Raw genomic sequence first — 26855 nt, forward strand, 5'->3', positions numbered from 1 at the left:
TCACAAGGGTAACTAACTAACTAAGATTTTTACCACAGCTCGTGAACCCAATCACATTCTGGGAACGGGAAAAATCCCGAAAGCGTCACCCACCGATGACTTGAAACACTCCTGCTGGGCCCAGGGTCCCACACCCCCGAGACACCAACAATTTTATGGTACCCTTTATTAATCGCTCAACGATTAAAAGCCCACCGCTAAACACGGGCCGGTCAAGACCACCGTCCCTCCCGGACCGAGACCACGGTGGGGTGGGAGATGGAAACTTAGGGTCGATGAACGGCCATTAATTTGGGCTACCTGCCAGTACTACACGGGATGCCCCTCTCCTTAGGCTTTTACATGGAATACCAAGGACAGCAGGGACCAGACGCTCAATGGCCCAGTTTGCTATTTGGCTACCAATACCCTGGCGGAAGGGACTTACACCTCCCGGCCCATGAAGAGCAAGTATAAACCTACCCCATGGACCATCGGGAACCGCCAAGTTCATAAGATATTTGTGGGGAATAACTGTTACGAAAACGTCTTTATATTAGTATGCAAATTCGTCTAAATAATAATAGCGTGAAAATGCTTTGCAAAGTTAAACCTGAGTTTCTGTAGGATGCTTCGCTGAATCAGTAGTATCATGGGACAATACTTGTATCACCATGTGGCAAAATTCTGTTGTCTCCTGTATACTTATTCCTGTTCTGTGCCCTAGATGGTAGAGCGGTTAATGAGGCTGAAAGCATACCGATGGACATGTGTTCGAATCCTGGAGAAGGCATCGATGTTTATAAGCTTATAGTGCCTGTGCGGCAAGAGGGTACCGCGAGCCGAAAGACCTCTCAAAAGGCGGGTGGTGAGGGAAGGTGTGAGAAACCTTCGGTTACAGTGGAAAACATCCCGGCAAAAACATCGCGGAAAAATGTCGTGGAGAAAACAACGCAAGGTGAAAACATCGTGGGAGAAAAGAAAGCAAAGAGAAAACATTGCAGCTCTAAAACATCCTGATACAAAATAGCGTGGTTGAAAATAAAGCGGTTAAAAAACTTCGCAGTTTAAAAACATCATCGTCGAAAATATTGTGGTAAAAAATAAAGTACCTACAAATCATCGAGTGACGATACCATCGCACACACGCGTTTTTGAAATCCCATACTGACATATTATGTAACTGACTTTCGTCATAACTAACAAATCGACATCCAAAAAATTGATTGCACGCTATACATGAAAATGTTAATGACACTTTAAGAGTAAATGGAAACAAAATAATGTATAATTTTCATTAAAACAATATCAGATTAAAAAGTGTGAAAGAAAATAATTTGATCATTAACTCAGCAATTTCTATAAAGATAACAGTACTTTTCCGTTTCGGCGGCGCAAATCTCACCAAGAAGACTTTATTGGCGACAACACACAGTATACACATAAAAACAAATGTTAGTTCTAAGAAATTTTTTATTTTGGAGGCATAAACATTTTAATATCGCTTAAAATTTGTAAAAAGACAATAAATAAAGACAATAAATTTGTAAAAAGACAATTTAAGAATTTACTATGCTTTCATGGTATAACATCCTGATTCGCCGTTTCATACCACGTGACCCCAAGTGATCTCATCTCATGTAAACTACGCCACAAAAATCTAATTCTCTCTGTTAAAACCTACATTAATTTCAAGTTAAATCTTAACTTGGAGTACAAGTTTAAATCCAAGAATTATTTCAATTTGTACGAATGCCTTACTTTGAAATTATTAAAACCGCGATGCTTCTCATTAGAATGGATGACTTTGAACCGTTTTTTCTATATTTTCGCATTTGTGATTGCATCCTAATTGACTTAATTACCGCAAATTTCCTTAGAGCATAAAACTGAACTATCGATGTAATTGTATACCAATATTGAAAGAAACGATCTGATAAGGAATGGCTGCGACTTGTGTTGAAAATGAGGCGTAAAAGGTTATCAGCGAGAATATTCCGTTTGGCACCGGTTGTAACATTTTTGGCGACTTTATCGCTTGCGCCGGGTAAATGGAAAAGTACCGAAATAACCTCATGCAGTTATCTAAGTAGTTTTAGATTGTATTTTTCATAAATAATTATCAGTTAAACTTTATAAAAAAACGGTTAATTAATTAACTATGTAAACTTAAAAAATTATATTGAGTTCCATAAAGTTGCCACTCATTTTCAGTTTTTAATTTTCAGTTTCCTTCTTATTTTTTCAGCAAAGATTTATTAGTTCGTTCAAAAATATGAAATATAGAAGTAAAAGAATCCCTTCTTGCGCTCCCAAATCATTATACGAACATGCATTTACAACTTTTAAAACCTGAAAATGCACGTGTGTGATGTTATCATCATGCGATGACTTGTGGGTACTTTATTTTTCCGCTTTATTTTCAACCACGTTGTTTTAAAACTGCGATTTTTTCTCTTTGCTTTGTTTTCTCTCACGATGTTTTGTACGATGACGTTTTCGCCTTGCGTAATTTTCTCCGCAACGTTTGCATCCACGATATTCGCTGGCCACCAAATGTTTGGGCTGCTTCCCAGAGTGTTCTTGCTTAAAACTAGGGAAAAAGCTTAATAGTTAGTGACGTTCAGCAATACCTCAATCTTCTATGGTACTACAGAGTGTTGCCCGAGCTTCTACCCGTACCAATACTCAGGCGTACAGTCTCTTTATATGAAACTTTCGGCGCACAGCCCTGACAGATACTGTTACCATGTGACATGGCAACCATGAATGTAGGAGTTGTGAAGGTCACTCGTCGATTCTGTTTCGCTACTGTAACAATATACAGATCTCCAGTAGTGGCGGTTGATCGAGCGAGCTCAGGTCTCCGGACATAAGTTTATCCTCTTCGGGATTGTTTCCACATTCGCAAAACTACCGAATCATCAACGCTAAAGTTTGGTTTGTTTTGCTTTCTGCCTAAGAGGAGGGATGCCTTTGTGGAGGTTTTTCTAAGGAAAACTAACTCGTATACCCGTTACACTTGGGGAAAACCATGAAAATGCCCATGTAGCCAGCGCATTCACACGATTCGAACTTAAGACCAAATTCAGCGACTTTACCTCTCAGCCGCTGGTGGTCCCCACCAGTGCTAAAGAAAAGAGAGAAATCTTTAATTGACTGTTCGTTCCATTTAAATGCATTGGACACACATGAGCGCTCACTATCTGCCATTCATCATCTTTCAGACACAGGAACATGAATGTTATTGGAAATTATACTAAGCTTCACCGAGTTATAAACACTTCATATCAGCATTTAAATTATCTTTCTCAAATCGTTCAGAACGTTAGAAACTTCAACGACTGTCTAATTAGCATATGTTTAGGCAGTCGGTTCTGATTGGCTGTAACGTTAGATGCGTCTGCACACTGCCATCTGCATCAGCGGCATATTACGACCAAATTCAAAAATGTTTTTGAAAACTGCTAATTTGCAATGCGTGCTTAACTTTTAGATGCCAGTATACTGTTGCATGCGTACGGGTTCGTAATAGATTGAATGCACAAGTCCTATAAAATGTTAATAATATTTATTCTTATCAAAAGAAATATAACAGAATGCTGAAATTTTCCTCAGAGATATTCGCTTAAGTATTCAAAATATCACGTGGTAATAAACAATAGTTATCCTTCAAACTACTAAAACGTTAAATAGAACACAATCCACAGTTCAGAAAAAGCTAATCTGATCAACAATAACAATAGCAGCTAACTAAACAGCAACTGAGCTGAGATGTCTCTCTACAGCTCTTTAACCCTTTCCTGCATGCTCCTAAAGTCGGAGTTTTGATAATAAAAAAATTTAAAAAAAAAAAAAAAAAAAGGTAGGCAATCTAATTATGCCTAGAGGAGTACACAAGTAAAATTTTGTGAAGATAGCACTTAGCAATTATCATTTTAATTCTGTGGGTGTGTCCAAAGTGGCACACTGATTGAATAGAGCTTTGAAAAGAGTGCTGAAACGAGCATTGTTGTCAATGAACTGACCGATGAGATGCGGAAAAACAAAGAATACAGACTCTCAGTTGTCTAGATTATCGGTGAGCCCGGTCTGGGCACGCCTAGGGTTCGCCGTTTGATTTTAGGCAAGATTTTAAGGTAAAAATTTGAAACTAATATAGAATAAGGAAATTAGCATATAGCCAAAAAAATAACATAGAAATTTCTTTTCAAACAATTCCTTTTACACCCTAAAAAAAATCTGGAAGATTTCTTTGAAAAATGAGGGTCTTAAAAAACTCAACATGGCTAAAATATATGGACTGGTTTGTGTTGAGCTGCCATCTACTGTAAATAAAGAACAAGAACTGTAAATAAAGAGTAACCTATAGTAACCTATGAATCCTTTTTTATTTGATCTTTCTGGGCATACAGAAGGAAATTTTTAGCTGTGTCCAGACCGGACACACTGTGCCGCAAAGGGTTAAAGTTTTTTAAATTGGTTGGGATAGAGTTCTAGTAGTTTCTTTGCTTCCCGAGATTCCTGGAAATCAACAAGAGGATGGAATTACGGTTATAGCTAACACAGTAGTCAATTGCATTTATTTAATTTCAATACAAATAAAAGAGATATCCATTTATTCAATGTTAAATGCACATGCTCTTATATTTTTACTTTTCAGCGTAGCTTTCTCTTAAAAAATTTATCTCGCGCTGCACTGCGCGGGAAATAAAATAATTGTAATTATAATTCTACTAAAAATAGTTAACTAACTACAAAATTCGTAACAGTATTTATGAAACTATTCTAAATACATAGATTTTTTTTATTATGCAAATAAAAAAATTAATCGAAACATGAAATCAAAGTTTTCAGTTTTTCGGGTACTTAGAATGTGCAATTTGGAATTGGTATTTTGGGTGTCAAGTTATGCTTTTGTGTTTAATACTTTGATAAAGCATATTTTTAAAATTTTTATTTTAGGTGAGTGGCCTTTTCATTCCCCCCACTCAAGATTTAGGCCATGGATGGAAATACGGATATGTTGTCCACACTAATCAAAGAGGAATGTACAAGTTAGACTTACAAGCCATGAAATATATAAAGACTGTTGACCTCACACCGTACAACTGTGCTCCAAAAACAGCTGATTTCTCCACACTAGGTAAGATTTTATGTACTGGCACTTAGGTTCCTCACCAGGGGCGTAGCTAGAGGGGGGCAAGGGGGCATCTGTCTCCGGGCGCAGAATCCAAGGGGCGCCAAACTGATGTTACGACATTTTAAAATTAAATGTTTTCCATCCTTGGCAAGCAGTAGGGGGCGCGAAATCTTCAGTTGTCCCTGGGTGCTGAAAACCCTAGCTGCGACACAAAAGAATTGTACGCGAACATGCAATAATGAATTGATTTCATAAATTTAAGAAGCTTCGTATATTATCAGATCCCCTTAACAGAATAGCATTTTGATTTTGAAAGTTTATTTTTTTTAATAGGATGTTCTGTTATAATTTGAGCTTTGTGGCAGCAGAGCTAAAATGAATAAAATATGATAGTTTTAAATCAGGGGTGGGCATTAAGTTGATCGCGATCGGCCTGTGGACCACCAAGTCATTTTGGGGTGACCGCCTTTACTAGAACCTAAGATGCGCATACTAAAAGAAACATATTTATGGAACACCTATGCCAACTAGACTGGAGAATCGGGTTTTCGCAATCCATGCGACTAATGATTTGTTTACTTAAGCAAATGATTCGATTGAATGTGTTAATGACCTTCATTAGAAGCGCATGATAACTAAAAATGTAAGTTATATGTTCTCTTCATTTCTTGAGGAAAACAAAATTTTTCTCCTTCAAAATGGAAAAAACCACTTAGAATCCAGCGCAAGATTAACAGTTAGTAATTACATACTGAGATTTTCAAGACTGCTTAACAGTATGCAGACTAAATCTTCTACTAACTATAACTACGAGAACTAACTTTAAATGAAAATGGTTTATTTTTAATGTATTTTGAATTGTTTGATAAAGAAATGCACCATTTGAAATTATGATATTTGGTTATTATTGCTATTATGTTTGTGTCTTGCGTTTTTGCTTTAAACATGGTTTTAAAAGAATAAGTTTATTTAGCTAGGTAAAGTACATATTCCGTATTTATTACAGTACAAAGTCCGAAATCTGGACTTCCGCGATTCCGGATTTGGGATTTTTCCGGATAATAGATCATCAGTTTAAATCTAGAAAGATGGCATGTAGAAATTATAAAATTAAAAATATGAAATCGCTATTTATGAAATAACGAAGTATTTATGATCTAAATGTAATCTTTGGGTCTATGAGTATCATCAACAAAATCTATTTTTAGCATATGGAAAGAAAATTTTGGTAAATTTTTCCTCGTCAACATTTTTTAGCGCAACTGAAATTTGTAATCATCGCCAAGAGTAATGTCAACATAAAAGGTTACCACACTCCTTTATTATTCCAATACTAACATAAAAAAATTTGTAGGTATCGCTACATGAGTCATTACAGTTGTCATGTTTTGAAAGTAGTATAATAAAAGGAAAGGAAACTATAATAAATAATGACTCGCCAGGTTGGCATCAGATCAACGATGTACACTGCTGGACATTAAAAATGCAGCACCAAGAAGGAGTGGTTAGAAAATTGTGCAAATTTTAGAGTAGACTCGCGTCACTGAGTTATGCGAATGATGTGAAATGCGCAACTCTCCGACGCACGTGAAGTAAGATATAAGGGAAGGAATGTGCAGAATGGGCAATATTCGTATCGTTATTTATGCCAGACGAATTATCGAAGAAAGTTGGTTTTTGTCCCGGAGGATACGTGTAATAGGAGAGAATGCCAGGCCGCCATCAACGAAGGCACTTCCAGCAGATGGACGACTCAGGCGAACACAGTTCGCGTAAACAGGCTCCCGTGCGGTTGCGCTATCCCAGTCTAACAAGATGTTGGAGACTTTCTAAACCTGTATACACATAGCTTGTAGAAGATGCTGCAGAAAGATACCCTGGATGTTCCCGTGTCGACCAGAACCATTTCCCGTCGATTGGTTGAACTTGGCCTGCACTCACGGCGTCCGTTAAGATGACTGCCATTGACCCCACAGCATAGACGCCAACGTTTAGAATGGTGCCGGACTGGAGCGATGTGGATGACAGAATGGCGAAATGTCGTGTTCTCAAGTGAGCCACGCTTCTGTTTATCCAGTGACAGTCGCCGCATACGTGTGTGGCGCCGACGTGGCAGTAACTATGGAACGCCCCACCGCGCGACAACGTGGCATAATGGTTTGGGGCGCTATTGCCTACGATTCCAGGTTTGTCAATGATACTTGGATAATGTACTGCGGCTGGTGATAATCCCCTACCTTCAGGGGCTGCCTAATGCAATTTTTTACCAGGATAACGCCCGACCACACAGTGCTCGCATCTTCCAACATGCTCTACAAGGTATACAGATGCTTCCCTGGCCACCGTACTTTCCTGACCTGTCACCAATCGAACATGCGTGGAATGCTATTGGACGCCGTTTGCAGACTCTGCTCCTCCCTCGTTCGGAAGACTAACTGTGGCAAATGGTTGAAAGGGAATGGAGAGCCATCCTTCAGGACGCCATTCGCACTCTTATTGACTCTATGCCTAGGCCTGTTTCTTCGTGCATCGCTGTCCGCTGTGGTCCTACATCCTACTGCGCCGGCGCCGTTGTCGCTGTGTATTCTGACTATCATTTTGAAATAAATATCACTTATTGGTGCTTGCTGTCTCCGTCTATTTTCCAAATTTCATCACTTTCTGACCACTCTTTTTTGGTGTTGCATTCTCAGTGTCGAGCAGTGTATCTGTGTGGAATGTTTGGGTTTGAGATGTATGCCAAGCAGATATGCAGCAATGGAGTCAAATTACTGATCGTACAAATTTATGCTAAAATGGTTGTTTCTTCAGTAACAAGGTATTTTATTTAGTGTTGGAGTGAAATTAAAGATCGGGACAGAATTTGGGTAAATAATGACCTTCTGAACCGAATGAATTCGCAGAATTAAGATTCATGTGTTTTTCTTTTTCTGTAGTTTTTTGAAGTGAACATCGAAGGCTTTAGTTGAAATATCTAGTATTCCTGGTAGTTGATCTGGTATTCCTTTTAGTAGCAAATATGGCTACTACCAAAGGAAACAACACAGTGCTGCTTTCAAATGCAACGTCATTCAGTTTGCGAAAGAAAATGGAAATCATGCTACAGCAAGGATATTTTTGGTGTTGGTGCAAGATGGAAAGCATTATGATTACTTATTTATGAATCAGACTATCGATGATTGTGAAAATGAAACAGAATTCGATGATGTGCGTGGAGATGTAACGGAAGATGAACACGATGAACTTATAAGGTATTTCTCCCGCCTTCCTAGCGTGCCTTCGTGGTGTGGTGGTCTGCACACTTGGCCGGTATTCCAGAAGTCCGTGGTTCGATTCCCGGCGAAGGCGTTTGCTCATTTTTCATCTTGCCTGCTTCAAAAAAGTACCTAATGTCTTTACAAACTTTTCATATCATCCGGTAATGAAAATTTGTAAGGTCATAAGCAACATCATTTCTTTTTAAATAAACAGCATTTAGTTATATATAAAAATCTAGTTTTTGTATGCTGATATTTGTTTTGTTTTAATCTATCATATTTATAAATCCGGCATATAACAGGCACCCGTAAATTTCTATCTAATTTTTTTTATTAAAAGTGCATGTTATATGCAGGAATATATGGTATTTAAAGTTCTTTTTTCTGCAAGCTTTGTATAGCTCGACTGTTTTCATTCTTTAAACCATAGTATTGTTAATCACTTTGAAATTGCAAAGTTATTGTTTCTTTATTGTCCATGAGCATTTACTCCTTTCCTATAAGAAACAGGAAAAGGGGGGAAAGTCTGTTAAATATAATAATTCTAAGACATAATTGCAGGAGGTTTTGCTATACTGGAATGCAGGGAGCCCATAACTGGCCGTCCCACTGGGCAAGTTGTACTGGATTATTTGACAGACACTGTAGTGGCACACAAAACGGCACTTTTTGGACGCCCTTACGTATCCCCAGATTCCAGGCATGTCGTAACATTAGAAAGAGGCAATAACAGTGTGGTCATAGTGGCACAGCAGATCACTGAAAATGGTAATTTATTCCACTCATAATTTATTTATGTAATAGTAGTACTCTTATGATATATTATATTTTATGCTATTAAATATCAGATTAAATTTTCTAAAAATAATAATGGGGTTTTCAGTTTTAGTAGAGTTTTGCTTTTGAATTTAATAATATCAGTGTGTATCCATAAACAGTTCAACTTTAGTGTCTTCCTTTAAGTCATAGAACGCATATCTTTCTCTTTGCCTCAATGCCACCATTTTTGTAACGATTTACAGACTGTGTTAAATGCTTATTTTCGAGGACAATATTTGGGATGGATCATACCAAAGTCATGCACAGCCATATTTTTTTTTCTCTTGCAATGATCAGAAAACATTGCTCATAAATGAGCATTTTGCTCATCTGCTAGAAGAATCACTTCAGCGACTGTCAGTATATGAATGCTGTTGTTCCTCGAGCTTAGATCATGATTTAATATCCTTTTGTTATATGCCATGGATTTAAAGGTACAAACATATAAATATTGCAGTGCTTCTCAATATCTATCTAGTCAATAACTACAATAAAACTGTTTCATAACTGTTATAACCACACAAAATAGCAATAAATTCCATCATTACTTTTCTAATCCTCTGTATTTTAAATGAGAATAAAAATACTTGAAAATAAAGTGTAATCAGAAGAAGAATTTTCTGTTTCTTCGGTGATATATAATTTTATATTTTGGTTTAATTCCTGGTTTTGAATATTAAATCTAAACTTGCAAGGATACAGCCAGTCAACTAACACTGACATTATATTGTGACAGATAGATTAGTGACTTTATTTGTGCCCATAAGCAGCATATATTCCACCTCAAATGAAAGGCAACAAGTGCTAGACTGCAAACATTCAACTAAATCTGAGGTAAATAATAGGTGAGATTGGCAGTCAGCTTCAATGAAGCACCATTAGTATATTCTCTTGAAGACCTGGACTTTTATGTTTGTGCAAATGCAGGTATCCTTAAAAGCTGTATATTTTGCTGAGTAATGAAAAAAATAATACATTCCATTGCAAATTTAAAGATTTAAAATTCATTTGTATTTATATTGAGGTTTTTGGACCCATAATGAATTTTATATCAAATTGAAATTCTTATATTATATCAAATGTTTTTCCGTTGTTCACCTTGCATATATTACATTTGAAGTGTAAGAGAATAAATTCACGCATTAAGACTTATTTGTATTTATTAGGTTTAAGATTCCTGTTCGATGTTAAGACCACCCTTCAGATAGGAGACATCACCTTCTTCCCTTCTCGAACAACTCATAATTATGACCTGTATGCCAGCTCTTCCACCAAAGAGGATATTCTTTTTGTGAATCTGGCTGATGGCAAAGTGGAAATGATTACTGGCATCGGCCGCTCCATGGATCCGGTGGTCGCAGAATGGGGCAACACCAACCGTCCCATTTCCAGTGCAGGGGTCTTCGGAACCTACATGGTGACCACTGCCAATGAAGCTATATTTGTTGTCAATGGGAAAACCAGGACCGTGAACTGTGAAATAGGAAGCACGGTCCATCCCAGAATGGTAGTATGGGCAAAAGCACCTTGAAATAAATTGAGACTTTGGCCCGGCTCTTTGTAAATGACCACGCCGACCGTCGGGAGACAAACCGACAACACCTTAGCCTTGCAGTACGGCTTTAATGCACACAGATGAAAGACAATTATAGTTGAATGCCTTGATAATATATGCAAATCTAGATTTATTCCCTTTAAATATTTTTCTTAAGTTAAAAATCACGTTTACATGATGAACGAGTACATGACAAAATAGTTCTAATTTTCAATTGTGCAAATTTGTATCCATTGTGTAAATACAAATCTTAAATATCTCACTGTCTTGGGAAATTTAAAGTGATTTCTACTTTTAGAATAACACTAATGAGAAAGACCCCTTCCACTAAAATTAAAAACTAAATTTCTCTATTTATCTGTAAATTTTCAAGTTTAAGATGTTTCAACCTACTCTTAAGCAATGCAAAGTCCATTTTCAGCTGCTGCCAAAGCTGCTGTGTAAAGTTAAGGTGTTGGGAAGTGCAGAAAATGGTTCTGCGCTCAGAAAGAGCAAGTTCTCATTCCTGTCACATGATTCTTTCTCTCGTCCCATGCAAAAGAAAAACAAAAAGCACTTTGCACCTCGGCTCATTCTGCAATGGCATATGTTGTCAGCTTTGTGAATACATTTACAGAGAAAATACGTGCATCTTGAAAATGGTGTATACCAGCTATTTAAGAATTATGCAAATGCATAAAAACCCTATACTAAATACAAAATATTATTAAATAATTCAACTAATTTAAAAAGTGGACTTTTGATTCGGGGTTTATTAGAACTGACGCTCTGCTATTTGCTTGCATGAGCCGAAACCACTTTTGCTACAATGAATGTTGCACCCAAAGCTTCTGCCAACTCTGTTAATTAAAGCTACATTCAAGCAGCCTAATTCCTTTTGTTTATTCAAAATTATTTACTAACAAATCATAGTGCTTACATATTAGTGAAACTACCTCAGTGCAGCTTGACGATTATTTGCATAAGAAAAAAAATTGATGCAATAATTTATTTATAATTGCAATTTATTATAAATTTATTTATTTTAGCATTTACCTCTATATTCTAAAATGTAAAATGTTTTATATTTTAATTAGGTATTTAACATGAAAATTAATTATTACATCTACTTATTAGTAGACTTTTGCTTCTTTTGCTCCAAAGGGAATTTCAATTTTTAAAAACAGACCGAAAGATTCTATTTTCGTTAATGATTTTGTGGCAAAATTCTTACCTTATGTGGAAAATTTACCACAGTTTTTTCTATCAAAGGCAAAACCTGCAAACACATATTTCGAAATTTTCGAAATTGATTTTTAAGATAAAAATATCACAATTTGTTAGATATTTTTTAATAATAAAAAAAAATCTAAATTTGTGGGTTTATTTTAGAAACTGTTGGAACTCCAAATGCAACAAGTAGAACACATATGAAGATGGCAACATTGTTTATAAAAATTAATCAATTATCAGGTGCATGGTTGCCAGAGTAAAGCAGATTCTGAAAATTTGATGACTTCTCCTAAGGTAGTTGTGCTAATGTGTAAGTACCCAAATTATAATTATTACAAATAAATCAAAATTTTATAAAAATACAGTGTTAAATGTTTAGCTTCTACTTTTCCTCTGATCATTGCCTTTGGAATATTTGGATCAGATAAGTAGGTACACAAACAATTTAAAAATTCGTTTACAACTGAACTAAAATTTTAGAAGTCATAGAAATTAGCACTTATTATTATAAAAAATTCTAATAACATTTATTGGAAAACTGGTGACCCTTTGAGCTGAATGTAGCTTTGAGAAATTCTCAGCATTTTTGCACATACTATCCATGTATAATGTCTGATGTACATGCATTATTGTTCTAATACTTATAAAATCGTTGTATAGCATTTACCTCTATTTTCTCAAGGATAGAAATAGGTTTATTAATATGAAAATAATCAAGTATGCAAATTATTTCTTGATTAAAAAAAGGAAAAAAAAGAAAAGTAATTTAATCAAAGAAATATCCAAAGTTTCAAAAATTCAACAAGTATTTATGTTTCCATGTTTAAAAAAGCTTTAAATTCTAAGAATATCTCATGTCATAATTTTATTATTCAGTTTTGCATAATATGGATTCTGAGTAAATATTATTCAAATACCTTTTCACAAGATTACATAAGTATGTTTCCAGACAAAAAAACAATGGCTGATACCAATAATCAATATGCTTTCAGATGCCCGTTTAGAAATATGAATTAAAGTTAAAAAAATTTCTTCATGGGATTCTAAAGTTTATTCTAAATTGGTCTTCTTTTACATGCATTGCAAATTTGCAAAATTTCTATGCTAGTTTAACTTGAGAAATATATGTTAGATATTTTAATGAATAAAATGAAATTATTTCCAATATTAATATAAATCAACACTGTTAACATTATATTAATTGGACTATAATTTTTATCACATTTTTTTGTAATTTGAATATTACTCTTATTTAAATGATTTTTAATGGGAAAAAAGGCTTATGAATAAATTTGAATGCTTTGTGTTCAAATATATTCAACATTTTTGTGTTTATTATATGAATTATCCATTTGCCTTTTATACCGTTGTTCCCCTGTATTTAAAAAAGAAAAGGAAAAAAATACTTACAATAGTAGTGCACAACTATGGCAATGTAAGGATGTAAAATAATAATTCTAATAATTTATACTGATCTCAGTTTTCTACAAATTGTTCATTTGAAAAGTGCTGTTAAATGTTCAATGTATGACCATAAAATATTTGACAATATATTATGTATATTTAAATATTGCAAATAAAATTTACATTCATAATAATTCAAGTATAATAACTGGTTAGCATTCTGCATTAAAAATTAACTTCAGAATTGTCAAACGTATTCATAAATACAAATTATGATATAAAGACTATTAATAATTATAAAGAAACACAGATAACGTATGTACTTTATATCCTCTGATTATTTTTGAAATATGAGATTTGTGTGATAAATATATACTTATAAAAGCAATAAAAAAAGCAAGTAGCATTTTAGTTCTTAAAATGTTTCATTAGCTTTCTCATTTACTTTTCTAATTCAATTTTTAATTCCTTTAACAAATTAAGTATTATTTAGATATTTTATCATAAATTCTTGTTCTTGTTATAAGTTAACTGTTATAAAAAATAACAGTTAAATTATTTATAGTTTTTTATTCATTTTCATTTATTTGAAGGGAATTTTATGATTAGAATAATTGCAACTAATGCTGAAGTAACAGACATTTCTGACTGGGCAAAACAAATAAAAATACCCTATATGAATTGCAAAAATTAAACCTCTGTAAACTGCAAATTTTTTTTTTTTTTTTTTTTTTAAATTTGTGGGTTCATTATTGAAAAGATTGTCACATAAAAATGTATAAGAAGTCATATAAGATGCAGTGTTCCTAGCTTTTCAAGTAAACAGTATTCATTATGTGTGAATTACACATACCAAGGTAAATTAAAATACTGAAACAAAAAATTAATCATAAGAATTTACCTTTTTATTATTATTATTATTATTATTATTATTATATCTATAGATTCAAGTACCTTCTCTTTCTACTTTAGTTGTGCACTGCTGGAATAGAAATATTATTCATTACTTTTACTTACGTTTTATCCTTCTAGTCTATGAATTCACTTGTATAGCAAAATGTACAGTTGACACATCACATCTAATAAAACAATTTCTGAAAAAGTGTTGACACTATTTCTGTTCTCTTTTAATCAAAAACCTAAACGATAAATAGTCTGTGAATCCTAATCCTAATCAAATAGATCTGCATAGCTTTACAAAGAGAATTTGAATTCTGAAACACATTTTTGAATAAATATATTATCAACATTTAATGTCTTTAGTCTTTCATTAAAACACCATGAAATAAATCTGTAATATCCCAAAATTAAAAAATAAATGCATACAAATAAATAATTAAATACATATAAGAATTATTGACTTATTCCATCCAGTTAAATGGTAAATTAGAAGTGAATATTTACTTATTACAGAAGTTACGAGAATAACTTCGATTCTAAATATAACAGAAAGAATATGATAAAGAACAAACATTAAAGATACTAATAATAAGTAACAATTATCGCAGAAATTTTAGAAATTTCCAGGATTATAGTTTCAAAGGTTAAATTTGTAATTTCATGATTCTGATCTACTGTTAAAGATATATACCATGGATGACAGAAATTCATGTCAGTAAAAGCTATCTTTTGGATTAAAGAACTGCAACTTGGCATTTACATAATTTTAAAATTGATTCTGATTTTGAATATAAGAAAAACTTTCAAATTATCTAATAATGATTATACATTTCATATTTAATCCAATTATTTAATATAAATAAAAATAATACCTGCTGCTCTTTCATTCTATTTAGGAAAATATGCTACTGTGAAAAACAATTTAAAATTTATATGTGATGTGTTGAACATTCTTTTCAGATAGAAAGACCATGCAGTTTCTTCTGATTTCCATTTTTTTTTTTTCCTCTCCTGATTCTGATTCCGCCAATGGATTTTAATGCAATTAAAAACCCTTTCTTCTTTATAATAAAGAAAAGTGTTTTTCATTTTAATGAAGAATAATGTAGTGATTTGAAAAACAGAACTAGCAATTTTCTTCACACTAAAACAAGTGAGACAGAGCAACTAAAATTTTATGTATAAAACATTAATTTAAATATATCGATTTAGCATGGTTTTTGTATTAAAAAAAAGCTTGTTTTTTCTATGCAACTAACCTGATGATCAACATTTAAGAATAACCATTAACTTTAAATCATTTAATCAGTTCATTAATGGAAATAGGAAGATCAGAAACATTTTGTGTCTTCCATTGCAGGCACAGGTTAGAGCAAGACCAACTCCTGTGCTTTGTGGAAAGTACACTGGGTATCGCCATGCCTTATTGCAGCTGTTAACTCCACTGGAGAGCACCCTGAATCTTTAATTTACTTGAATTTCTTTTGGAAATATTCTCCTGCTCTATGTAAAATTGTTCACATACGTGTTGCCATCTACCAGCATTTCTGTTAATATATTATTGTATTTTGGAACGAACCTGTAGTTGTAACCATTGCTGTGGTACTAGATCTTCTTTCAACCAATGTCTAAATTTCTAAATACCATGCAAAGAACATACAGATAAAGAAAGAAAGTAAAACCAACTTGACTACTGTGCTGGTAAATCAAGGAGGGACAAATTCTCGTCGTCAAAGCACTAGATGCATAGAAAACAGAGGAACACAATGTTAACCCTAAAGAACTTATAGGATTCGTTTTTTGATTCATGTCTTTTCATGATAATTTAAACTCTGATTTTCATAGATTTTTTTTTTTGGAAGCACTTCCGCAGAGAACCCGGTAAATGTAAACATCGCCAACTTTGGCGATAATAGTTCAAACATGGTAACCTAGCTAATTCATCCGATTCGCTTGTGCGAAGGTAGTCGTTGTTCGCATTTGGAGATTTATATTCTTCTTCTCTTATTTATTGTTATTTTTTCTGAATTTTTTTAACAACGAATAGATAGAAATATTTTCGCATAATTAAAGAAGTTTTCGTCGAAAGATGGCGGTTCTCGGCTCGTCAGTTCAGGATCAAAGGAAGAAAATATGGCGGGAGGGGTGAATGCTAATTTGTAACATGATGTTCACGTTATGTTCTTAATTATTAACAGCTGTAAGCACGCAGAACCATGAGGTTTCCAAATCCTAAAATAATTTTTAAATGTATAAAGTTCTAGTTTTATTAACTTAACAATGCTACTGAAGAAAATTTGATTACTGTTGAAGGTTATTTGTATTGTGAAATATATTATGAAAAAGGACAGGTATTTGTTGCAACGTAAAATGCTTTAAGCTGTATGCAAGTAACTTGAAAAAAAAAAAAAAGTACTGAAAACTATTTAAAATGGATGTATTAAAGGTCATGCATTCATTAATTTATTACATGGGCATGGCTCTTACCGAAATACATCAATCAACAGGCCAAGTACTTAATAATGAAAAATGACACTTGTAATAGAAATATTAGTATTCTATATGAATTAGAGAAAATACATAGAAGTATAATGTAAACGTAAGTATAACAATACTAATTTTTATTTTTTAAATGAATTTCTACTTCCCGTTATGCTTAATACATTGTTTTCTGTGCTAACTTGAATTTAATACAAATTTATTTTCGTATATCACGTTTAACCTGTTAGTTTTACATCTACATACTTATTATCTGTGAATTTTTACTACCACTGTTTGCTAACGTGAATTTACATACATTAAAAACCACGTTTACGGCTCGGCTCAGCTTGGCGAGTAAACATGCAACGGCGCCAACGGGTTCTTTCCCGAAGCGCCAACGGGTTCTCTGCGGATGAAAACCCTTTTTTTTTTTACTCAAAATAAATAAACCCTTAATTAATTTACTTGCATGGATCACTGATTTTCGTCAATACTGAGGGGAAAAAAGTTCTCCCAGAAGTCTGAAATTTTGACAAACGTGATCATCGACACCGCCATGACAGCTATTTTGCACATGAGCAAAACAGCATTCAGGTTGGATGGATAGCCCCTGTAAAGTAAGCTTCACGTATATTTTACCGTCTTCTGTTTGACTAAACCCTCCTGCTTTGGCGAAGCTTTCGTTCTTAATCCTAGAAATTCTTCGCACCATGTGACCTCGACAGCTTCATTCACGTTTCTACTGTTTCAATCACTCTCACCTCGACTGCCTTGAAGCACACTCGCATTTTATCAGCTCTTCCTGCATCAAAATTTCCACCCTTATTTATTTTCACATTGCCTCAAAAATTGCTTACCATTTATTACTCATGATATCTTCATCATCAGTTTTGACAGAAAGAATTTTTTCCAAAATGCTAGTTATACGTTGTGTTGCACTTTACTTTTTTATAGTCCAGTCTGAGCTCTGAGCTCCACCTGTGCCTCGTGGCCTGCAGCCAGATAACTAGGAGGGATCCGAGTGTCTCCATTTCTCTTTTCCTACTGCCAACCACTTGAGAGGATTTTTGGCTTGCCAAATATTTTAAATGCCTCCATGTCATGTGGACACTATACGCTTACAGACATCCATGCCTATCGGGAATACAAATCCGGGTTCTTCGGTATGGCAGTCAGCGTCACTAACCACTATCCCGTTTGGGCACCATTTATCATGTACAGGTACAAGTTGAAGCAAGACCGGCATCCATCTAGGCACATTAGATAGCTTCACGAGCCACTATACCGACAGGGCAGCTACTTTCCACTGCAAGTAATGTCTTTGGTGAGATTTGAGGTACATCATTATCATACATACATCAGCATTTTTAGTCCAAAGAGATTTGAATCCCGAAGGACTATTAGTTTCGTTTTGGCATTTTGCGTCGGACTCATAAATGTCGGTTCACTTTTCAAACTGTTGCCACAAAATGTTAGAGTCCTGCATTATATTTGAAAAAATTAAATAATGAAAAATCTGCATAAATGTATGTATATTTCTCGTATTGTGATAAAACAACGGTACATAGAGTCATCGAATTTTGAATAACGTAATCCTCCAACGAATATGAGCATGTGGAAGACCCAATTTGAAATTTGAAATTTGTTTTATGATCGATTTCCTATTTTTTAAAACTTTGACGAATTTTTGATTAACAAACTCAAGGATTTCAAAGCGAGCAATGGCAACGTTGTGCAGAAAAAACATTTTTATCTCCAGCGCGTGAGTCTCTGTATCGGAAATTCTAAAGATATGCTCGTTTTAAAACTATTTTGCGATATTGCTGTTGCACTGGATCTTATGGTTTAAGTACGAGGAACATGATATTTAATAAAGAAAGTTAACACACAAAATGTTAAAAAACGCCCCTTTGGACGTAATTTAAAATCTAAAACATTTCAGTTTTTTTTTTTTTTTTTTTCTTTCCCACCTGTCAGTGACCAAGTGGTTAAGACCAATGAACACTGGAAGTTCGACCTGAGTTTGAACCCTTACATCTCACAAATCATTAGCGGAAACTTTAATGCTGGAGCTATGCTGGCATAAACTTATAAGGCCAAGCATTAAATTACATATCAACAATCACCATTTACGTAATTCAATAAATATACCTCTTAAAGCGCACAGTTCTAATAGTTCATTTTTAAACCTTGGCTTAAAACTAATATATATCAGCTTATATGTCTGAAATGTTCCATTATTCAAGTGACGTACTCTATGGCCATTAAAAAGTGCACATGTTCTTTATTTTCGCAGTCCTTGGTCACAGATGTATATTTCTAATATGGCAGCTTGTGAAGCATTTTTAAATTTTAAAAATTAATATTGTAAAAATTATGAAATCTTAACTTTTATGTAGTCTATTGACCCACATAATTAGAATTAATAAAAGTTTGTACTCATTCTAATAAAAAGTAAAGCATGAAACATTTGATTTTCATATGAGAAAAATTGACCAAAATATTTATATTTTAAGTTTCATATCAGCTTTTAATGTTCAGGGGCTCTACATAAATTGAAAAGAATAAGTACGTATTTACATAACTAGAATTAAATATCAGTTCAGAAAACATATTTTTGATTCTAATACATTTGGTGACAAGCATGTCCGGTGCCCTCCTGAAAATTCAGAAATGACTGCTTTGGGAAATATTTAATTTTCACTTTCTTGTGTATTATTGTAAGACATTTGGGGAAAGTGATCGATCAATAAAATCATATGGGAAATAACAATCTGTTACTTTAATTGTGGGATTTCTCTTACATTATTCGACATACGTGTAATTTCGATTTGCTAGCCATGCAAGATTTTTCAGGCCTTTCCATGCAACGTTGTCACTCTCAAGATTTAATTTTGGCATTAAATTTCGGTTTTGAAAATTGTTATTTTTTGTTTTCGGCATCAACAATTAAAATCAAAAATATTTTTAAACTTAGAAAGTTTTAAATTATTTAGATGAGCGTTCTGAGTCTTTTAGTTAATCTTTGGTCTAGATACCTCTTTAACAGCATTGCTGCAGTATATTTCAGTCAATTTGCGTCTTTAGTTGCCATTTTTCAAAAGATTTTCATTTTTATTTCCCGGCCCAAAAAAAATAAGAACATTGCCACAATCAACTTTTGTTGTTCAAAGAGTTCAAATTAAGTGCACTAAAAGTATAGAAAATATACTAATTCTGAATTTACCAGCAGAGTTTGAGGTGGTTTTTAATTATTTTGGGGAAAACTGTCATGTCTTATGTCGAATTTTAATTCCAGAATTAAGTTCTTAATCTTCATTTTTTATCTAACACTTACCATAAAATCCAGTAAAATGCTTTTACATTTCAGTGAACTATAAGTTTAATGTTCATCTTGTTGTGGTTGCATATGCTCACTGGTCTGACGTAATCAGCCCGTGCCCACGAAACTCCTTTTAGCAAGGAGCGCTAGTTTACTCCTGCCGTTGGCAACAGCCGTGAGCGCCATTCAGATTACAGTCCCCAATTCCTCAGTTCCGTCCCCAATTTTGATGGAGAGCACCCGGGGAGGACGGTTCCGACGGCCTCCCTCCCCCGACGGTAAAGGGATGGTGCACACGTCCCCCGTCAACTATCAACTATCAACTCCCCCCCCGGGGGTCGACGTAGAGAACTCTGCGAAGCAACTGGCTAGGATCTTACCTAGGCAGTCTCGGCCACGGGGGTATAAAATTTATGAACTTGGTGGTTCTGAAGGCTCTGGGAAAGGTCACTTATTGGCCGGCCCCGGAGTCTGGCACGTCCTAGCGCGGCGTGGTTCTAGTAACCCGGGGGTCTCCCCCGGGGTCGCTAGGTAATGTCCCGCTGCGACGGGCTCGCCCAAGCGACTGGTAGGAGCATTTGACGACCGGTGCTGCCTGGTGTCGTATCCGGGTGGTGCGCTGCTCTCCTGGAGAGTAATAGTGGAAGTTGAACTTCCACGATATGCCCAAAGGGGGAGTGGACCTGCAGTGAGATTGAGTTCTCGGAGCAGGGAACCAAAACTCTCTTATCCCCCTCTTCCCTTCCACCAAACCACACGAGAGGCCTTTCAGCTCGCCGCATATTTAGAGTGCCGCCATGCCGCACCGACACTATACATTTACAAACATCCGTGCCTACTCCGGGATTCAAACCCGGGCCCTTCGGCACGGCGGCCAGCGATGCTAACCTCTATACCGGTTGGGCGGCAATGTTAATCTTTTCTCTTAAAAGTGTTTGCTGATGATGTTTTGTGCGGTAAGGACGCAGTGTCAAATTCATAGATAAAATATACATGCAAATCTCTATTTTAATGCAAAAATTTTGTCCATCGTGGTACATTTTAATTAATATTATCATAATTCACCAACAGGTGTGAAAGATCCTTTGATTCGATCTCTGGAGTGTTCTTCGTCAAAATTGGCTAGGTTATTTGATTATAGCAAAGCGCATAACAGTTATCTGCAGGTGAGGAGAGACGCCTTCGTATAAGGCTTTCAAAGAAAAACGCTATACATGTGTAAAATCATGAAAATCAACCTGGTAACTAAGCCATTCGGATTACCAGTATTCAACGGTCTTATGCTCGGCCTCTGATGGGGTTAATCGAAGTTAGTCTCAACTTGCCTGCTGTCGCGGGGTAAAATCAAACGCTCTCTGTGATGCACCTTGGGCAAGGTGCATCACAGAGATGAACCGGTATAATGACTAATGGGTGTTCACCATTCTTGACGAACGCATTTGATTGCAAGTGTCTAGTAGTTTGAAATATCACCGTTATTTAACAAAATGCATCACGAATTTCTCTTAAGTGATATCGTGAAGGTAGAACTGCTTAAAATTCACTCTTCCATGGAGTTTGTGGTTACTTCAGAATTCAACTGAATTTCTTCTAAAGTCTCATAAAAGAAATCCTTGTGAAGAAAAGAATGCTTGTGTCTTCTTTGTCGTTTGGTACATAATTTATTACTACATTTGTAGCATAAACAGCGCACAAGATAAAGTTGTCCTAAGGCCTGTATTTCAGTGGAATATTTAAAGTTAATCTTTTTCTCTTTTCATATTCGCTGCGTTGTGTACTTGACTGCTCCTATCCTACCTGACAATAATCACATTTACTTCAAATAAATGACTAAACCTGTGTTTCCCAAACATTTATGTTTACAGCCCGCTTTTAGAAACGCAAAGAAACGCATTTTTACAGAAAATATATAAGCATATAAAACAGCAATAATGAGGTTGGATTACTTGTATGTTAATGAAATTAGCAGTAATTGCACTGTCATTTTAGCTAAATTAATAATAAAACATAAATAAGGACGTATGTTTCCGGTCATCCGTAAAGCTTTTTGTTGCCATTCTGCAAAGCATAAGATAATATTAATTTTTCAAATGTAATCATTTAGCTCTGGGGTATAAAAGAAGTCTGTTGCAAATCGCAATATATTTGTCACCCAAATTTAGCAAACAAGTTATTTAAAAGAAATGCATTGCCACTAGCCAAACCAGATTTTTCTCATTCAACAAAGCGCAGGAATTTTAAATCCGATCTAGATGAAATTGTGCGCTCTTGACCATCAAAATAAGAAGAAAGCCATCGTCTACACATAAGATTTGGAAAACTCACCATATCGCGTCACCATACTATTGCTCTCACATCACCTGTCTCAGGTTCGCGTTGCCATAATTGCGCTCCCGCTATGAGTGAACGCCATACCTATTAAGCAAGTTCTAGTTGCTTTTTTTACAAAAATAGGTATTCACATTTCTACACAGCCTTAATTTTTAAGTGACGCCACTAATATTAACACGTCGCCAGTGTTGGATTCCCGCTGCCAGTTCCTATTAAAACATTTATCAGAACTACTATTTCGCCTAATTGATTTGGCACACATGTAAGTGTTCCGAGTAGAACAATGAGTTTACTTTAAACTATGTTCTTTGAAATTGTAGAAGATATGACACAGATAGGAAGAGTATAATTACCCTTTATTTTCCCCAGTTTACTGCTATTCCGGCATTTCGGGATACAAACTAATTGACTGCAATGCCTATTCCAGGAGACCAAGCGAGTTTAGTTATTATAATATTTTTTACGTGTTCAAAGGATGTATGCCTAACGGAAGGATGTATGCCTAAAAATTGCAAAAAAATTGCTCCAACTGAGTGCAAAAAAAATTGCCCCAACTGGGGTGGGAAAAATAGCCCCAACTGGGGTGGGGAAAAAAGCCCCAACTGGGGTGGGAAAAATTGCCCCAATTGGGGTGGGAAAAAATTGCCCCAACTGGGGTGGGAAAAAATTGCCCCAATTGGGGTGGGGAAAATTGTCCTAACTGGGGTGGGAAAAAATTGCCCCAACTGGGGTGGGAAAAAATTGCCCTAACTGGGGTGGGGAAACAGGGTGATAATATTTGGTGGCAACAGTTTGAAAAGTGATACATTCGTTGATATAATATCGTTACTCGACGCAAAATGCCGTTTTGTGACTAATGTCCCTTATGGGCTAACCTACCCCTTGGATCTACTAATAATTTGCAGTCTTACAATAATTGTAAGACTCTAGCTAAATTAAAGTTCCTTTTGCTGGATAGATCCATACCTGAACTGCGAAGCGGTTGTTCGCTAAGATTAACGGTATTAATACGAGTGTTCTTTTATTCAAATCAATAAAGGATTCACCGTCGGCATTCTTAGTGGAAAAAGAAACTTAGGCAATACTTAAGAAACTTAGGCAATACTTTTGGCTGTAATTTTTCAATACAGAATTATAAAATTGAAACTAAGCCTAGGCTAGGAAAACTTCGTCAACCAACTTCTATGAAAATCAGGCGATTGGCCAAGTCAACAAACGGAGCATGTATCAGCAATGCACATATCAGTTGCTAAACATACTTATATTCCTGGAAAAGTGGGCGACGAAAAGTAGTATTTAATAAATAAAGGTAAGCAAAACATTAAATAACGCCCATTTGGACGTAATTTTTTTTTTAAAATCTGAAACCTTTCAGATTTTTCGAAATTACAATCGCTCCCTTAGACTTCTCCAAAATTTACTGTAAAATAAAAATTGCCCCAACTGGGGTGGGAAAAAATTGCCCCAACTGGGCTGGGAAAATTGACCAAACTACCCCAACTTTGGTGGGAAAAACATAGCCCCAACTGGGGTGGGAAAAAATAGCCCCAACTGGGGTAGGAAAAATTGCCCTAACTGGGGTGGGAAAAAATAGCCCCAACTGGGGTGGGAAAAAATAGCCCCAACTGGGGTGGGGAAAAATAGCCCTAACTGGGTGGGAAAAAATTGGCCCCAACTGGGGTGGGGAAAAATAGCCCCAACTGGGGTGGGGAAAAATAGCCCCAACTGGGGTGGGAAAAAATTGCCCTAACTGGGGTGGGAAAAAATAGCCCCAACTGGGGTGGGGAAAAAATTGCCCCAACTGGGGTGGGGAAAAATAGCCCCAACTGGGTTGGGGAAAAAATTGCCCTAACTGGGGTGGGAAAAAAATTGCCCCAACTGGGTTGGAAAAAATTGCCCGAACTGGGGTGGGAAAAAATTGCCCCAACTGGGGTGGAAAAAAATTGCCCCAACTGGGGTGGGAAAAAATTGTCCCAACTGGGGTGGGAAACAGAAATGTATATTTTGCCAGGATTTTTTTGTATACTTTGCGAGAGTGATATTTAGTGACTGTCGATTGTCGTTATGTATATATTAAATAAAGTCGGTTCCAGGAGGGGCCCTTGTGGAACGAAGCGTAAAATAGCTCTTCAAGTCAAATTTGTGCCAGAAACGCGATTGACAACGAGTCTACCTGTCGGGTAAGATTTAATTATTTTTCTGACATAACCTAAACCGTATATTCTGTATATGTGTGTGCTCGCCCAAATGATATAGAAAACTTTGGCAGTGTTCTGAAAAAAAAAAATGCCTTGTTTCTTTTGAAAGCCTTCAGAAATTATTTCTGAATTTATAATGGTAATTTATAATTAATTTATAATGGAATTTATAATTGGTAATTTATAATTGCTGTCTGAGAGCAAAATTATGCGGGATTGGTACATTATTTTGATCCAAGTAGTCTTTCATTCTTCTAAGAGGTATCATTTCCAAGATTTTAGTTAATAAAGGGAGGAGGCTGTACAGAATTAGGTGCCTTATTGGGCTTCAGGTCTAGTGTTATAATTGCCGTCTTCCAGATATCAGAGAAATATTTTAGAATAATGCTGAATATTTTCGACGCTTTTTATATCAAGTCGGTTGGGATCCCCTTTATTATATTTTTTATGCATTCGATTCCTGGGACCTTTTTAACTCATGGATTCTTAAGTAGCCAAAGATTTTCGATGGAAAGATTGGAATAATGTTGATTGTGCGTGGTATTGTGGAGTATTGGAACACGAAATTTGAAACGATGAGTTTTGTTTTATTGCCCTGAATATTTTTTATGCGAAACTGAGATTCAACATGCTAAGCCAGATGTTCTACAAAGTAACATATGCAGCAGTTTTAAGTGAGCATTTCATAACTAAACAAAAAATGTAATAAAATATCAAATTTTCTAAAAATGGTTATTCAGAGTTTAAGAGATTTCCGTAGTTCTTTTAGAACATATTTAATAATTTCCTAAGAGCTACTGTTGCAGCCATTCGCTTTTGAAATGAAGTGATTTCGGAATTGAAACAGACGACCAGTGAACTGAATTGAACTGATCGTAAGTTGTCAGAATAACAAAACACGTGAAACGTTAATTTGTTCCGTTTCTAATTTATGTATATATTTTTTTATAATTAAAAATTAGAAAGAAATAAAGAATGTCTTTTTCCTTCATCGAGGAAATTTTCTTGCATAAGCTCCCGGACGTTGTATCCGAAGAACTAGAAGGTAACTTTCGTTTTCTTTGGTTTTATTGTAAATTTTGGGTTATTAGTGGTGGAGATACAACTCGAAAGGTTGTACGTGAATGTGTAAGGTTGTACGTCTGCTGTGAGTTTAAGCTTAACATGTTTTAAGGTATGTGAACAATTTATGGAAAATTTACTTGTTGAAACAGTTAACGCAAGGTTTCTATTTAATACTTGTGTACTTGGTTTTTTCGGTCCATTCCTCATTAAGTATAAAAATAAGAGAAATGATTGTTATGTAGAAGTGTATGTTCCTATATTTATTGTTTAGATAATAAATACATTTAGAAGTAGTAGCTGATTAAACTGCAGATAATACTATTAAAAGTACTTCCTATGATTAGAAAATTTATTGCTGGACGTGGAAAATGTAATACCATAATGTCAGATAATGGTACTAATATGTTTGGTGCAAAATAAGAATTGAGAAAATTGCATAGCTTAGCCCTTAATTCTAACTATGACATAGCAAATTTCTTAACATATGAGGTATAAACTGGAAACTGATTCCACCGGATACACTTAATTTGCGTGGTTTATGGAAAGCAGGCATTAAGTTATTTAAATACCATCTTAGAGGTATTGCTAATGCATTAATTATTAAATTTTCACTTATGCTATCAGCACTTTATTTCAAGATACGGCTATATGGTCCATGATAACTTTTAGAAATCAACCAGTAAACAATTAGCAGTGCATTTGGATACATAGCAGTGGTAGTACAAAATAAAGGGTTTTCATCCGCAGAGAACCCGTTGGCGCTTCGGGAAAGAACCCGTTGGCGCCGTTGCAATTTTTACTCGCCAAGAGATAAGCCGAGCCGTAAACGTGATTTATATATAGTGCATGTAAATTCAAATTAGCAGACAAAACAAAATATTAAGCATATGGTAGTAAAAATTCACAGATAATAAGCATGTAGATGTAAAACTAACCGGTTAAACGTGATATACGAAAATAAAGCTGTATTTTTCATAATACAAATAACCTTCAACAGTAATCTAATTTTCTTCAGTAGCATTGTTAACAAAACTAGAACTTTATACATTTTATTATTTTTCAAGACTAATTTGAACTGTATTCCTTACACCAGCAGTGGTTTGCTAATTTTGATGACCATGGGGATGCATCAAACTACTCTTGTCATCTTGGATAATCAATATTTTTTATTTCAATTTAATCAGCTATT

General features: G+C 35.1%; 1 protein-coding gene and 1 long non-coding RNA gene across 2 annotated transcripts in view; both read left to right on the forward strand.

Annotated features, from left to right (window-relative positions):
- Window positions 1-14618, forward strand: part of LOC118197653 (follistatin-related protein 5-like) — a 299939-nt gene extending 285321 nt beyond the window's left edge. Inside the window, exons 12-14 of the mRNA XM_085821454.1 lie at window positions 4945-5125; window positions 8941-9147; window positions 10365-14618. Of these exons, the coding sequence (XP_085677580.1) occupies window positions 4945-5125; window positions 8941-9147; window positions 10365-10729 (753 nt within the window). The 3' untranslated portion in view covers window positions 10730-14618. The remainder of the gene's footprint in view (window positions 1-4944; window positions 5126-8940; window positions 9148-10364) is intronic.
- A 10847-nt stretch (window positions 14619-25465) lies between these two features.
- The window catches only part of LOC118197655 (uncharacterized), a 60414-nt gene continuing 59024 nt past the window's right edge, over window positions 25466-26855 (forward strand). Inside the window, exon 1 of the long non-coding RNA XR_004759636.2 lies at window positions 25466-25646. This is a non-coding gene — a long non-coding RNA (uncharacterized LOC118197655). The remainder of the gene's footprint in view (window positions 25647-26855) is intronic.

Source organism: Stegodyphus dumicola, chromosome 7, assembly GCF_044657685.1.
Source record: "Stegodyphus dumicola isolate Sdum_Otavi_A_Nest chromosome 7, ASM4465768v1".
Classification (NCBI taxonomy): domain Eukaryota; kingdom Metazoa; phylum Arthropoda; class Arachnida; order Araneae; family Eresidae; genus Stegodyphus; species Stegodyphus dumicola.